Raw genomic sequence first — 15232 nt, 5'->3', positions numbered from 1 at the left:
CGTTTTTTACGAGTCTTTCATGGGACCGGGCCATTTGACCTCCTTTTTCCAACTACGAGTATGAAATTTGCCGTAAACCTCCACGATCGCCTCCTCCCGACATCCAGTAGCGACGCGCCAAAGTATGCTGCGCGTGACAATTCGCTGTTCAGCCCGATCAGAATCAGCGCAAGGAACGCGATTGCTTCTCGGTTGGATGTCTTTTTTTTTTATTGCGATAGCAATTATATGGACACTTCAACCGGATTTCTGCCGTCGGCGTCGCCGTCGCCGTGAGGTTCCCTATAGATAAAATCTTCGCCGCGCGCCGTATGCCCGAGCGGAAGCGTGCGGGGACGCGCGCCATCACGGAGAGCGAACGCAATCTCCCACGCGCAAGCAAGGAAGCGGGAAGCGAGCGCCGGAGGGAGCGGGGGGGGGGGGGGGGGGGGGGGGGCACTTCTCTGCCAACAACCGCGCTCGTCACTCGTCGCTCGCGCGCACCGTCTCTTATCTCCACACGGCTCTGACCTTTATGCGCGTACATTCGCCGCTCAGTTTCCGTTGAAGCGATAGACGCACGCACCTTCGTCCGCAGCGGCGTATGCTTGCTGCCAGCGTTTTGACAGTCGTTGTCTGCAGTCATTCAGTGTGATCTATTCGTGTTTGTTTGTGCGCGCTCACACCACGCTTGTTAATTCAGTTAGTAATAGTCGGGCCACATTTTCCAACGCACGCTACACATGCAATGCTGCCCGGATCGGCAGTGCAGCGCTACCGGTGTGTCCCTTCGCACGCGCTGCCCACGGGAAGCGCTTCTCATCAACACCACTGTTTCACACGCGCCTTCTCGTGGTCATCCAGTCTCTCTTCATGTCGGTCTACTTACGCCGCAGCACACCTGCTTACTTAAAGCTCATGTTTACTACAATTCATATTGCTACCAAAGCCGCTCACCTTACTTCGTATGACATTGCTGTGTTGCTATCGCATTCATTGCTTCGCCCTTAAGGCGAAACTGTGACATTTTTTTTTTTTTTATTGGCTGTCAAGTTATGCATGGTGCGGCCCTTACACGGGTGCGATCCTTACACGGTTTCACACGGTAAGAATCTTCCTTCGTGTAATTGTCTTCTACTTCGCTATCACTAATACTGCTTCGCCTTCCTGGCCAAACTACACTCTTTTATTTTTTTAGTACTTTGAGTCCGAGTATAAGCGCTGCTGCGCATGATATCTATACTTCTGTTTATTCTGATTTTGAGTGAATCCAGCTTGGCATCATTTCGGTTACTGAGTGAATTCTACATACAAGGTGTTTCAGCGAATAGTTTCCAAAATTTTTAAAGGTGGCCTGAGGCAGATAGTACAATTCTAGTTCATGAGCTCGTCTACTCGAAGAGGCGGGCATTACTTGCACAAGAAATTGAAACGCATAATCGACTAATTAACAAAATTATTAAGATTTTAGCTAATTACCTTATGGCCAATGATGCAATTTATAAATTCTAGCCGTGGAGTGCGGATCCACTTTGAACAAAATCTCAGGCTGACACCAGTATGGTATGTATGATAAAACTTTCAGCACGTAGCCGGCCGCTCCCACGTCGGTACAGAAAGGCCTAGCCTCTCTGCTGCGTCGCGCGCCCGATGGACACCAGTGTCGAGATAATAATTCTCTAACTTTGCGGAGAAATACATTGGCGTGCCAGTCACTTTCTCAACAAAACGTCGTTTTATGCATAAAGCACAAAAGTATGAAAAGAACAAATTATGGGATTTTACGTGCCAAAACCACGATCTGATTATGAGGCACGCCGTAGTGGAGGACTATGGAATAATTTAGACCACCTGGGGTTCTTTAACGTGCACCTAAATTTAAGTACACGGGTGTTCTAGCATTTCGCCCCATCGAAATTCAGCCGCCGTGGCCGTGATTTGATCCCGCGACCTCATGCTTAGCGGTCCAACACCATAGCCACTAAATAACCACGGCGGGTAAGCGTAAAAGTAACTGGAACGCCAATGCATTTCTCCACAATGTTCGGGAATTATTAATATCTCGAAACTGGTGCCATCCTGAGAATTAGTTCCTAGTGCATCTGCCTTGTGAATTCCACGGCTAGAATTTGTAAATTGCAACACGGGCCATAAGTTAATATGTTAAAAACCTCATTGGTGATTTTTTTTTAAATAGTTGATTATGCATTTCAATTTTTTGTGCAAGTAATGTCCACCTCTTCGAGTAGACCAGCTCATGAACTAGAAATGTGCTATCTGTCACAGGCAACCTCTAAAAATTTCTTGAAAGTGTTTGCTGAAACACCCCGTATTTATGGCCTCTGCATGCAAAAGGCGATGTTTCCATCCCTCATTCACAAATGTTGTAAATAATTAAAATAGCTTTTTTATTTTATTTTGTCACCAGTAGTTAGCATTGCCTACTGGAAAAAGAATCAGTATTGAGACACATGTCGTGCACTCACGTGCTTTTCACACGCCGTTGATAGAAGACTCTGCCGAAGGGGTCACTGAAGTCTGCAGTTTTTTTTTTCCAGGGTCAAAAAAGCACGCAAAATAGTTTGAAGTGAGGTGAACATACATCAACATATTCATTCTCTAGGTATAGGCTATCCATTTAGTTGGCTACTTCCTTCTGTTTAAAAAATAAAATAAACTTTGTCCTTTGTATATATTTAAATATATTGTGTCTGTGCATGGTGTTCTCAGCGGAAATTAAAAAAAAATGTTAAACTGAGGAAACACGGATGAGGTAGCCACCGCTGGTGCTTCTAATGCGCTTGTCCTCCTATTGTCAGGATTTGCCGAAATAAAGCGAAAGTATAAATTAAAAGCCGTGCACGTCCGCGCCAGCAATAGTGCCGTAAACTTTTAGCCACAACAAAAGTGAAAATGTGGAGGCAACGCAAGAGAATCCTCAAATTATGTGGGTAACAGAACTCCGGTAATGACATTTTATGGGCGCGGGGCGGGGGGGGGGGGGGGGGGGGGGGGGGGGGGGCTCGAGCCCCAGAGCCCCCCCGTAGTCGGCGCCTATGGAAGGGGGTATGCCATCGTGCCTCACCTTCACAAGCTGGCGCATTGTCTAAAGAAGATTGCTTGCAGACAAGAAAGTAATATTTTATGGTCCACCCCTATTGGGGCCTACTCGATGGCCTACGCAAAGAATATGGGCAAAAAGGCTCAAGACAAAATATGTGGAATACCAGCAAGAAGTATGGTCAAGGATATTCCGCTTTCATGCGGCAAGCTTTACACAGGCCAGACAGTAGACCAGGGGAGCACACTACCACGATAAAAGGCACGCATGCGGGCCACCTGCCTTTTTCACTAAAGTATTCATGCAGACCACAGTTTAACCTCGTGCAGACCACAGTTTTCCTTTTAGCCTCCTTTGCACCCATGAGAATAAGTGCACGGACAACAGAATTACTTAAAAGACTGAATTTATTTGTTGTCCAGATGCACATACTGAAATTAAAAAATGCACTGTAAAATTCGCATGCCAAGTTTACACTGCAGTCCTAAATTTTAAGGAGCGTACCTCGGCTTTTATGTCAAATCCCTCTTCCCTCTACTTTGCTCAGGGGAGCACTTGTCCTTCTCTTGGGTATACAATGTACGATAGTCACCGGTGCATTTTTATTCGCTCTCGAAAGCATGACGCATAGTCATACTGACGGCGAAGTATTGAACTAATACTCAACTTGTTTCAGATCAATCGGCAAAAGCGTCTCATTACGAGAATCTAAGCATCATGTATACAACTGCAAAAAATAACGCGTTAAGCTTATATGAAAGTTTTGTCAGCTAGGTACACTAATAAAGTCGATTCGAACGGGCAACATTTATGCGCACATCATTACCTTGTTAATATGTGAGTACCAAAAAGACAAGTAAGCAAGTCGACAACGTCAGGTATAGTGACAACTCAAATGCTAACTTTGACAGTTAGAAGGTTTTAGGATAATTAACCCGCTAATCTATTTTTGTGCTCCCATCATCCCGTAGAAATTCCCATCTACTTAAAGTGTAATTAATTATTCAAGTTTATTCGTTTAATGTTCTCACTTGTCAGAATTACTTTATTTCAAACCTGGAATGGCCAGTATATTACCTTAATTATTATTACTTTTAAATTATATTCCTTCCAAAGCCTTCCTAGCCATTTGGGACATGCAGAACAAAGGAGAACGGCTGGCACAGTAGCTTCATAAACTGCAGTGCATACTATGCTGGATAAGTTATTCATTAAAGCACCCTCTAGTAGGACTACTACAAAGCAGGTGGCAAAAGCGATTCAAAAAGGCTGTTAAATGGAGAGCAACATTGAAACAGTTATAAAAGAATTAAAATTTTAATTCAGTGAGCTCTTCCAGCGCATTAGTTAAAGTTGACTAGCATTATTTCCAAACCTTATCTTCGTTCATTCGACACGTGGTGTCGTTATTACTGGACACAACGATCGAGGTCTTCTTTGTGTTTTGTGAACTTCGCTGCAAAGCCCTTTCTTCGCTGCGACGGTAAACTGCACACTGAGAGAACCTTGACCGGCTACGGCCACGAATACCGAGCGGCCATAGGGTTCGCTAGCCGCGGGAGCCTTTGACGATTGGTCAACTATGATGCAACTGCTCCTCTCAGATTATATATAGTCCATTGAGGGACGGGTCCATCACCAACAAATGGTACGAGGTCCGCTCATCACAATTGAGGCTGTTGAAAATCCGCACACGAATGACGCCATGCAAAGCTTATCAATCTTGTTAGCGTTGTAAACTGCTTTTTAGCTGATTGCTCGCACGGTACTTAAGACCACCGGCCGACGCTGACTGACACGCTCTCGAGCAAACGTGGAGCCGTGCAAGCAGTAGCTGGTGGGTACAAAAATAACCTCATTAGTATTACATCCAAGTGCACTCCTTTCTAAAGAGTTTTTTAACGGGACTTCGAGTCGCAGGCATCTCAGATTGGTATAAAAAGACTATGCGCAGGTTAAGTCTCGGCCAGAATTCATTTCTTAAGTTAAACATAGAGACCTTTGCGCAGGCGAAAGTCGAAACTGCTCGACTGTCGACGTTCCGGTGGAGTCAATTCTGCGACACCCAACGTATCACATATGCTAGCTGCGCCGTTTTATTACCTCGAAATTCAGATTTAAGCACGAGAAACTTTACACATAGCTTATAGTAGCGTTTTCGATATGCTAAGCAGAGTGTCAAATCATTGATAGTTCATCAAACCAATTACTAAAATCTTCGTTACAATATCACAAGCGTGAAAATCCAACATTTTATTGTTCTTGTACAAGTTTATTCTCCATGAGCAAAAATAAGGTTGAACAAGTTGTTTTAATTTCATTTGGTGTGGAACTGTGTTAACGCATAACAGGGTTAGCTGCTCGAAGAATAATTAATCAATTGATAGTTTTAACTAGCCAGAACCACGATCCGATTATGACCCACGCGGCAGCGGAGGACTCTGCATTAATTTTGACTACCTGAAGTTCATTACCACCAGCGGGTATGTAGGCAGTTCAATGCATTATATCCCGACACAAGCACAGCGCAAAAAACAGGAACAAGATATATAGAAATTCAGATACGTATGTGTCTCTGCACTGTGAGTGTCTTTCTATAGTGTCCCCGTCTTTTGCACTGTGCTTGTTTCGTGATGAATTGCGAACACGTCCAAGCTTCTACCCTCATTAGAATCGTATTCGTTCAGAGTTTGCCGTATGCATTTCCTTCGGATAAAAAGTCACGCGATCGCGCAAAGAAAGCTAGTTAAGTTGAAGTTTATGCCTACGTAGCGCTTTCACAAAGCACTTCGCATGTTTGCGAGACATCTAGGCACAACTGCGCAACGGTCACGTCACGTTTGTGGGCACGTAGCTGGGAAATTGAGCTCTGTTAATTTGAGCCTTTGCCTATTTTGCTTGGTTTCATTCTTGTTGGTTCCAGTAATTTATCTGTATATTGTGCCTTCCAATTCGTGTCTCAGCAGTAGCCTTCTTTTACGCGTGAGCAGAGTTCTCGTAGTACATCCTTCACGTTCGAGATAATGGCCTCATTATGCACGGTCAGCCTAGAGTTGCACTTGTTGAGAGAACACATCCTTGAACTACCTTTTTTTTTCCTACAATCAATCAGTACATGCAAAATTATATATGGAACTCCATTGGCATTATTCTTGCGCAGGAAGTCGCAAAAATTAGCCATGCAAGCAAAAGTGATCGTGCCCATTTTTGTGGCATTTGTCATGGCTATGGCAGACAACTCAGCGGCCAAAGTTGAGGAATTCGTGGTTTGCCCTGTCGTGGATGACAAGGGAGTCAACGCCACCCTGCTGCCGAACCTGTACAACTGCTCCACGTTCTACCTGTGTTCTCAGGTGAAGGTCCCCCCTGGTGAATGGCGCATGTAACCTTATACTTTTATGTACTGAAAGACAACGTAGACACCAGCATCTTGATTGGAACTATTGACATGGGCATTTAGTTTCCGTCAATGTCTACCGACAACCACTGTCCCTGTTTTGGTCATAAGTCCCAACCGGTATAGATAACCACAGTGCAGAAGAGCCCCCAAACCAAATCTTTGTTCAGTTTGGACATCACAGCAATAAAATTTTCAATGTTTTGCATAATTTTGCGTGGAGCAAGCTGTCAAGGTGGAACTTCCGTATCTTGTGAATCAATATAATAGGAGCGAACACCTAAGAAAGACGTTACTGACTGACGTAACCTCTTAATTCCTGCGCATTGCTTCGTTTCTGTTCACGCTTGAAATGTATGTGTATGCAATACACATTCACCGGCAATAAACACGAAATCAAAAGCATTCAGAGCATTTTTACGACCGGAGTAAAATTCTGCCGAAGCGCTTTGAAGGCCCTCTTCAAATCTGCGCACCCATAATCTTGCACAGCTCATCAAAGAGACAAAATTTTAAAAACCGCTAGCAGGATATGGACGCCTCGTGGGTCCAAAGCTTGAGTGCATGCTTTTGATAAGACATTCACGATTCAATTAAGCACAAAGTTATCAAATATTTTGTCTGGAGCCCGGTGTAGCATAAACAAATTTCTGTGTACTTCCGTTCCTGTTTTGTCAGCGAGAACTGAGCCATCACAGGCTGAAACCTACCTGAGCGCCGTCATAAATTATACACAGTAATATAGCCACGGAACAAGAATCCCTGGTCTTTAAAGAGGCGGAACGTTCCTCTCAATATTTAGGTGCAATGAGTTCACTATATACAAACTCCAACGTTTGGCGTGCTTTCGCTATTTCTAAGTAATGTACCTGCCAGAAGTACGGAAGTCAAGTTGCCAGTATTATCTGTGGTCAATCACTCTAGCAGAGCAGCTGTACTACTATGGCACTGATCCCGCAAGCATAGTCGTGAAAAGGTCGCAGAAAACCAATGAAGTTTGCTGAATTGCCGGCAAAGTTTTGTCAACACTTTTTGATCTCTCAATATAACAAAACTGTCACTGCAGGGTGTCCCAGAGCTGATCGAGTATCCTCATGCCCTGCACTTCAACCACAAGCTGAGTGTGTGTGACTTCCCATGGCGGGCGGCCTGCATCGAGCTCCTTCCCCTGGAACACGAACTGCCGCCAAACATGGAGCACCCCGTGGCAAGCGAGAAAATCGTCATCACGAAAACAACCAAGGATCGAAGTCCACAGGCCCGTCGACCAAGAGACACCTTTATTGTAGAAACTAAAAGTCCAGTTAAGGGACGTCAAATCACATCGTTCAGTTTCCTTTTATTTCGTTTAAGCGAACATATACTTCCCTATCTGATCGGAAACCGAAGCTGGCAGTGTTTAACACGCGAACCCTCCTGAGTGAGGCTAGCTTAGCAGGGCTCTTTCAGGAATTATCAGGCACTGCCTGGGAAATTGTTGCCCTTAGTGAGGTTAGAAGAACTGGCGAGGCTTATAGGGTTCCGACTATACGCGGCCACGTCCTCTGCTACAGAAGTCTTCCAGATCGGAGAGAATACGAGGTAGGATTTCTAATCCGTAAGGACATATAACGGGCAACATTGATTAATTCTACAGCACTAATAAGAGAGTAGCGGTCGTCGTAACAAAGCTGAATAGGACGTATAGAATAAAGGCATGTACAAGCCTACGCTCCAACCTCCATTCATGATGATGAAGAAATAGAACAGCTTTATGAAGATGTTCAATTAACAATGAGAAAGGTGCAAACTCAGTATCCTAGCTATAGTCCAACACGACTGCAACGCAAAAGTTGGAGAAAAACGAGCTGGGGAAGAAACAATTGGCAACTACGACATCAATTATAGAAACACTAGAGGAGAAATGTTGGTAGAATTCGCGGAAAGGAATAGACTCCGAATAATGAATACCTTCTTCAGAAAGCGCAGTAACAGGAAGTGGACCTGGATAAAGCTCTAACAGAGAAGCTAAAAAATGAATTAGATTTCATAATTTCTGCTGCTCCCAGCATAGTGTGGGATGTAGAACTGTTAGGTAGCGTAAAGGGCAGTGACCATAGGTTAGTGAGGTCTAGGATTTCTCTCAATTTGGAGAGAGAAAAATTAGTAAAGAAGAAACAGGTAAATGTACACGCAGTAACGGTAAAAGCAGACGAGTTCGGGCTGGTGCTCGCAAACAAGTATGCAGCTTTAGAACATGAGTATGAAGACAAAATAGAGCTAATTAAGGAAAATGTAACTAGGCTGACTTCAGAAGCAGCAACCTAAGTGAGAGGTAAGGCACCAAGAACCAGTAGGTAAGTTGTCCAAACTGACAAAGGACCTAATAAAGAAATGACCACACATGAACGTGTCGAACTGAAGAGATCAGATATAATGCGCTGAAGTGTCAAAACGGATCAACAAGTAAAGGATATTCGAAATTATAAGGTGGGAAAGCTTGAGGAAGCAGTAAAAATGGCCGTAGCATGAAATCAGTGAGAAGAAAACTTGGCATAGGTCAAGGCAAGATGTATGCCGTGAAAGATAAGCAGAAAATGCAATAAGCAATTTTGATGATATAGTAAAAGCAGCAGAATTCTATACTGCCCGGTACAGTATCCGGAGCAGCCAAGCTAATTTCATTCGAAGTAGTGGTGAACAGGATACAGAGGCCATCTATAACTAGTGATAAAGTTGGAAGTGGCACATGCCGTGGCACATGCCGAATCGTGAAATCAATGAGCCGTGCCTTCTGCTTCCCCCAGCGGGAGCCAAAACAGCAGATATTTCATATTTTGAAGTGAGGGCCACTTTTTAGTGACGTTTACTGAAAATTTGAACTGTGTAGGCTGCTTACGTGCGCTGAAAACCAGTTGCTGAATACTCACTTTCTTCCAATTTGTATGCTTTATACATGGCATTTAGCTGTTTTGTCCCAGTATCCTCGGTAAACTACGCAGGACGCGGTGTTTAGAATTATTCGAAGTACGAAGCAATGTTCCGAGTGACGAGCGATAAATGCTTATTCTGTGTAGGTTCATTACAGCCTTTGTAGAAAGTTACTCATTGAAGCGTTCCAGGGTGTCATACTGCCGCTTATCAAAATGTTTCGCAGACTCCTGAAACACCAGCACGAGATACGGACTTGATATTCCATGAAAATGGGGAGAACTTAAGGCGCAACACGTTGCGAAATTTTCATTTTCCTGCTATAAATGCAAGTGTTGCATTTATAGCAGCATGGATTTATACTGCATTTATATAGCATGGAAAAACCCTCGTTTTTCCATGTGTTTTTCGTGCATCATACGAGATTCGTAGTTTGTTTCTCCGGTGCCCTCGGTGAGCTAAACAAGAGAGAGATAATTTATTAGAAAGGCGGAGAGGTCAGGCCTGCGTGAGCACGCTCTGGCCTGCTGCTCTACACAGGGGAAAAGGAAAGGGGACAAAAAAGAGTGATGAAAGATTATGAGGAGGACAGGAAGAGATGCATATACACTAACACAGTGCAATTTCCTTAAAGTAGTCCGGTTATCTTCAGGTAGTCCAGAGCAGCCCTTGTATTGTTGTGATCGGCCGTTTACCCTCGAAAGCGGTCACTCACGGAGATAATGAATGAGCTGTCAACGAGCCGACGGCCCCGTCCGAGCCATACTGGCCATGACGAATCATGGCTGGTAGTTGGGCTCTGCCGGTAGGGGACCTTCCTTCAGGTCACTCGTCATCCGCCCGCACTGCCGCGCCGGAGATGGGGTCAGTGTGACTCTCTCCTCCCCCGTTCGTGCCCAGTGAGGTGTGGTTGGCATAAAGCTCTTTTCAGAGAAAAACTGCTACCCACCTCCGGATATGCGGGACATGGTGACATCCGTCTCCTGACGCCGGATTCGGTGAAGGCGCCAGGATAAAGAGAACGAAGGGGTTAAAAGAGGGGACGGACGCTTGGTGAAGATCGTTGACAGCTTGAATGTGAATGCGAACCTCTTATGTTCCGTATTTCTCGAGAAGATCTTGTAAATGATGTAACATAAAGTTGTGTGGAACCGTCTTGGGTGTCGGGCCCAGCCCCACATTCCCTGACTCTGCCTGCTGAATGGAAAACACATATCTTCGCACCTCCAGTCGCAACAGTATTGATGCTACTGTACGGTCATACATATTGCGGACAAAATATTACTTTCGGACAATGTTCACCTGCTAATGCCTGCTAGCGTCGAAGCCAGCGTCTTCCGCTGTGATGCGTAGATGCATCTTGTTTATATCATGGGGAAATTAGGGGAATATGTATGGAATGGATAATGTGTAGGCAATGTTCCAAATGGGCGTGTTAAATGCGCCTTTTCGAGTAGAATACGTACACAAGTGTTCCATACTGTTATTAGTCTGTTTCACGAGCGGCGTAAAACATTTATTTTTATGGGGTTTTATGTACCAAAACCACGATTTCATTATGAGGCACGCCGTAGTGGGGGACTCTGGAAAATTTCGACCACCTGGGGTCTTTAACGTGCACCTAAATCTAAGTACACGGGTGTTATCGCATTTTGCCCCAATCGAAACGCGGCCGCCGTGGCCAGGATTTGATCTCGCGACCTCGTACTTAGCAGCCCAACACCATGGTCCCTAAGCAACCACGGCGGGTCGGTGTAAAACCTAAATAGCTGTGCTGGTGTAATTACAACTACAAATGAGGTCAGGTTTTGCGAACCTAGGGGGAACAATACGCCAAGTTTATGTGCGATGGTAAATGCATGTTTATAAAATACAGCCTAAAAATTGTAAGCAAGTATTCGAAATATTACGCTGCTGTTATTAGCTAGGTTTCACAATGTCCCAAGAAAACTCGGCATTTCAGATATTTTATACATGAAGAAATATGCAGCATTCAAGTGCAATGTGTCGCGTAGTTTTCACGTTTCTGGCTTACTTAGAAGCGTTATGAATAATTATTGAACCGTCATTTTTTTTACTGTTTCATGCACCTGGTGTCCGCACTTGACTAAAGGGGGCAGCTTCTTTATGTTTGGTGACTGTAAGGACAATATAATGCGGGATGTGTAGGTAAAGTTCAAAGTAGATGGGTAATTGGGGCTTTCACAATGAATTGCGTATGCAAGCACTCTATATATAGTGTTATGAGTGTTTCTAACGAGGGGGCGGGGAGAATTGAGCCCACTGCTCTGGCAGAAGTATAAAATCCACCAGACTAAATTTAGATAAAATTGGTCAGAGGATATGGAAACTCTGTGCGAAGTTAAATGCGGATGGATCAAACACACCCTTAAAAAAAATATCACCGCCCCTTCCACTCCGTGAAGATGGTCGAACAGCGAAGCCATGTTACATCGAGCGTTACGAGTGTTACAAGTGCATGTGTTGCATGTGATGCAATTGCGTATGTACTTTAAACACAAATCTACAACAGGAAGTTATATTGAAATGTTGCGAGGCGATAAGAGGCAGCGACTTCCGACGCTTCTCGACGAGTGTCCAGTTCACTGGTCGAAACCTGCCGAGCCGCCGCCAGAGGCATCGGCTGCAGTCACGGGCACCTGCGCGCGTTCGGTGCGAACGCGGGGAAATGTGGACGGCGTCGGCAGCAGCTCTATGCGTTGCGTGTGATCAGAAAGGGCGCGCCCCACAGAAACACCTTCTCTATCGCCTCTCCTCCTTGCGCGGCCTCTCATTGGTCACCTCCTCCCCCAGCATGCCTCTCCTCTGCGGGTCACGTGACCTACCCTCCCACGGCGCGGCTCTCCTCTCCTGATCACGTGACCTGCGTGACGCCGGACAGACGGCGAAGGGTCGACTAAGAACAGCTTTGCTGTTAAAATGCTAGATAAGAAACATCTATAGCATACCTGATTAAATAAAGCAGGCTAGGTGACTGTCACCGCCCGGTTTCAAAGGGGATGCCATTAAATCATCATCACCGCGGCTGTGCGAGGGAAATAAAAGTTTTAGTGACATTTTACATCGTGAGCGCGGTTTACGCGCACGCGTATGGACGCCGCGAACATGCACAGCCAGCACTGCGGCGTCGAAGCACGACGGAAAGGGCGCGAACGCGGCGATTCTCATCTCGCCTCCAGGCGCCTTCCTCCTCCGGCGCTTACCGGCGCTCGCTTACTTCGCGGCAACATAGTTTCGCCGATTTCACAGACGGGCCACCTACGCTTGCGCGTAAAAAAGAAAGAACCAGAAAACTCGCCTTCGCGCATCAGCGGCTGCCTGGTAATGAAGAAGTAAACGCTTCTTGCAGATAGAACAGATTCGAATGGCGTTACATATCTACAGTCGGCGTCACTCTTGTGTATACTAAAACGCGGCTGCCGGGGCACTCTGGAGCCAGCCAGTGACGTCTAACGGTTGACTTACCGTTAGACGTAGGACCCAGCAGCTACACGCACGCTGGGCGCCAGTGTGCGTGTGGTTTTCTCGGCACCAGAGAAAGTTCAGAAGCTTTGTCTACGAGTCATTGCACCAGACGCACTTTTCTTCGTGCTCCATCAACCCCAAGTCACGCTTCGTCTCGTGCGTTGAGGGAGTCGGTTACTCGATCTTACTGTATAGTGCGGTAGGTTTAATGTTGGCCACACTGGCAGGTGTCTCAACAACCGCCTGCGTGAGCAGTGAGCACCGAAACGTGTACAAAATGCGGCGCAGGGGCACCTTGGCATTTATTGCCGTGATTGTGGATGCGCTCCCTTTGTTTATGATTGCGTGGTATTGGCAAGGCACCAGTCGCAGTTAACCCGAGAAATCAGTGAAGCAGAGAATACTTAAAAGTTAGGTGACTGCTGCATAAGCACCCCGTCCATTTTCTCTCTCACGGCATTGGGCTTGATTACTTGGCAGAGCGTAGGGCAATCGTAGGCACGTGTTAAAAAAAAAGAAAAAGCGATCTCATTTTTCAGCGATACACTGGCTCTGGGTAACCTTTTTTTTTCTGCGGTTTTACTGCTTGCTGCGCATATAAATCATGCTCATCTGCAAATAAAGATCAGTTTGAAGTTAGCGCTCTTTACCTTGTCCGTCTTTTTTCCTAGGTTTCGCGCGCTACGCAACACCGCCGTAAGCTGCAGTTGCCGGGAAGCATGAGAAGCAGTCAGGGATCTTTGAATGCTATCGCGTTCCACTTTTAAAGGCGAAGCTTAAGCGTCCTCCATTTTTTTTTTTTTTTGCCGCTTTAACAAGCTTATGTTTGCGCTCCCGCAAATTCGGCCTGGCTCAGCAGCTTACTCGGACGGGGCATTTTGGCGGGAAGTTTTGACGTTCCCACTCGGAGAGGATCGTTGCAGCACGAGACGCCTCGAGCTGGTGGGGCCTGAGCGACCGGAGACTCGTTTTGTTAACAAGTTTTCCTATTGCGCGGGGTTTTAAGACGGCGACGGGAAACCAAAATGAAATTGAGTTAGTGGGCGACGCTGGCATACGATGTCGCCAGACAAACATGACGCTCACTTGGGATTACCTGCAGCAAGGAACGGTGGCGCGTCTGCGTTATAGCCTATTAAAAGCGTGCAGTACGTTTCCAACGGCACTACGTCACACTGGCTGTGAAAAAGATAGGTGAATATGCTCATCGCAATAGGGTTGGCGACAGCCGTGAATGACGGCCGGAAAGCATACCGTGCGATCGCACGCTGGCGTTTCCAGGAATGCGTCATCCAGTAAAAAAGAAGTGCAACTGTACTGGGTCATTTTTTGTGTTCTCAAATCGCGAATGTTGGCGCCAGGAAATCGTACAGAACAGGATCGTATCAAAGAGATTCAATTGAATGTGTTTTTACTGTTACAAACTGAAAGTTGGGTCAGCCTTCCTCAAATTAGTATAGGTTCAAGCCAGTTGTGCAGAGTTGTTTGTAACCAATGGCATGTAATTACACGTAATACATTACATTTTGGTAGTTTTGTAATTTAACAATTGCTTTGTTTACTCAGTAACACTCATTGTAATTCAATTACATTCTTCAGTAACCAATCACATGTAACCAGTTACTTTATTGATGACGCAAGCTGCAACTGGTGACAAAGCTTGGAGAATTCGCAGAGCGCCTGAGATTGTGCCACGCAGTAGCCTTGCGAATGCGCATGTTCAGACAAGCAAACCTTCGAGCTCAGTATTTGTTATATCTTGACTACACCAGATGTTGGCCGACGAATTGAGCCGGTGCTGATATGTCTCGATAGTGACGGCCACTGTTAATGCCAAGAAATCCCATACGATTTTCTCAGCTTTTCATTGGCCTACGGGGAGCGTTATTCTCAAGTCCCAGCACCAATGAAGCGCTGCACTTCATAGAGCATGCAGATGCTGAGTAATGACAATCTTGTGCGCAAGATGTCTGTATGTGGCAACACCGCCATTGTGCACACATTGATCGAGTTTTCAGCGTCGCTGCTGATGTCTTCACAACAAAGACGAGGGAAGCTAACCGGCCAAATTTTTGAAAAGCAACTGTTAGTGAAGCTAAGCAATGTGTAAAGGGCTGCAGCAGACGCACCGAAAGTGCCAGGCCAGCTCGAACATTCTGTTTACTGTATCTGTGCAATTTTAATGAAAGTTTTGAGGAAATTAATGTAAAAGTAACCAATTACTTTTGAGTAATTCCTTAATTATTTTCGTGGGCCAGTAACTGGTAATTGCAATCAATTACATTTTTGAATGAAGTAATTGTAATAGTTTACATTTTTTTCTCTAACGTGTACAAGTCTGCAGTTCTGGCATATTAGAAGTCAGCCTATATTATTTCATTCGTATATTCAAACTCCCA

At 45.4% G+C, this 15232-nt stretch overlaps 1 protein-coding gene across 1 annotated transcript; it reads left to right on the top strand.

The window, feature by feature from the left end:
• Window positions 1-4855: 4855 nt before the first annotated feature.
• On the top strand, window positions 4856-9917 carry LOC119456644 (uncharacterized). The gene is made up of 4 exons (XM_037718470.1): window positions 4856-4877; window positions 6201-6393; window positions 7504-7695; window positions 9888-9917. Exons 2-4 carry the CDS (start codon window positions 6220-6222, stop codon window positions 9915-9917), a joined length of 396 nt encoding a protein of 131 aa, XP_037574398.1. The 5' UTR covers window positions 4856-4877; window positions 6201-6219.
• The last annotated feature ends 5315 nt before the right edge of the window (window positions 9918-15232 follow it).

This window comes from Dermacentor silvarum, chromosome 6 (assembly GCF_013339745.2).
Source record: "Dermacentor silvarum isolate Dsil-2018 chromosome 6, BIME_Dsil_1.4, whole genome shotgun sequence".
Classification (NCBI taxonomy): Eukaryota; Metazoa; Arthropoda; class Arachnida; order Ixodida; family Ixodidae; genus Dermacentor; species Dermacentor silvarum.
Note: the sequence above shows the minus strand (reverse complement) of the source record. Positions and strands in the feature narration are given on the sequence as shown.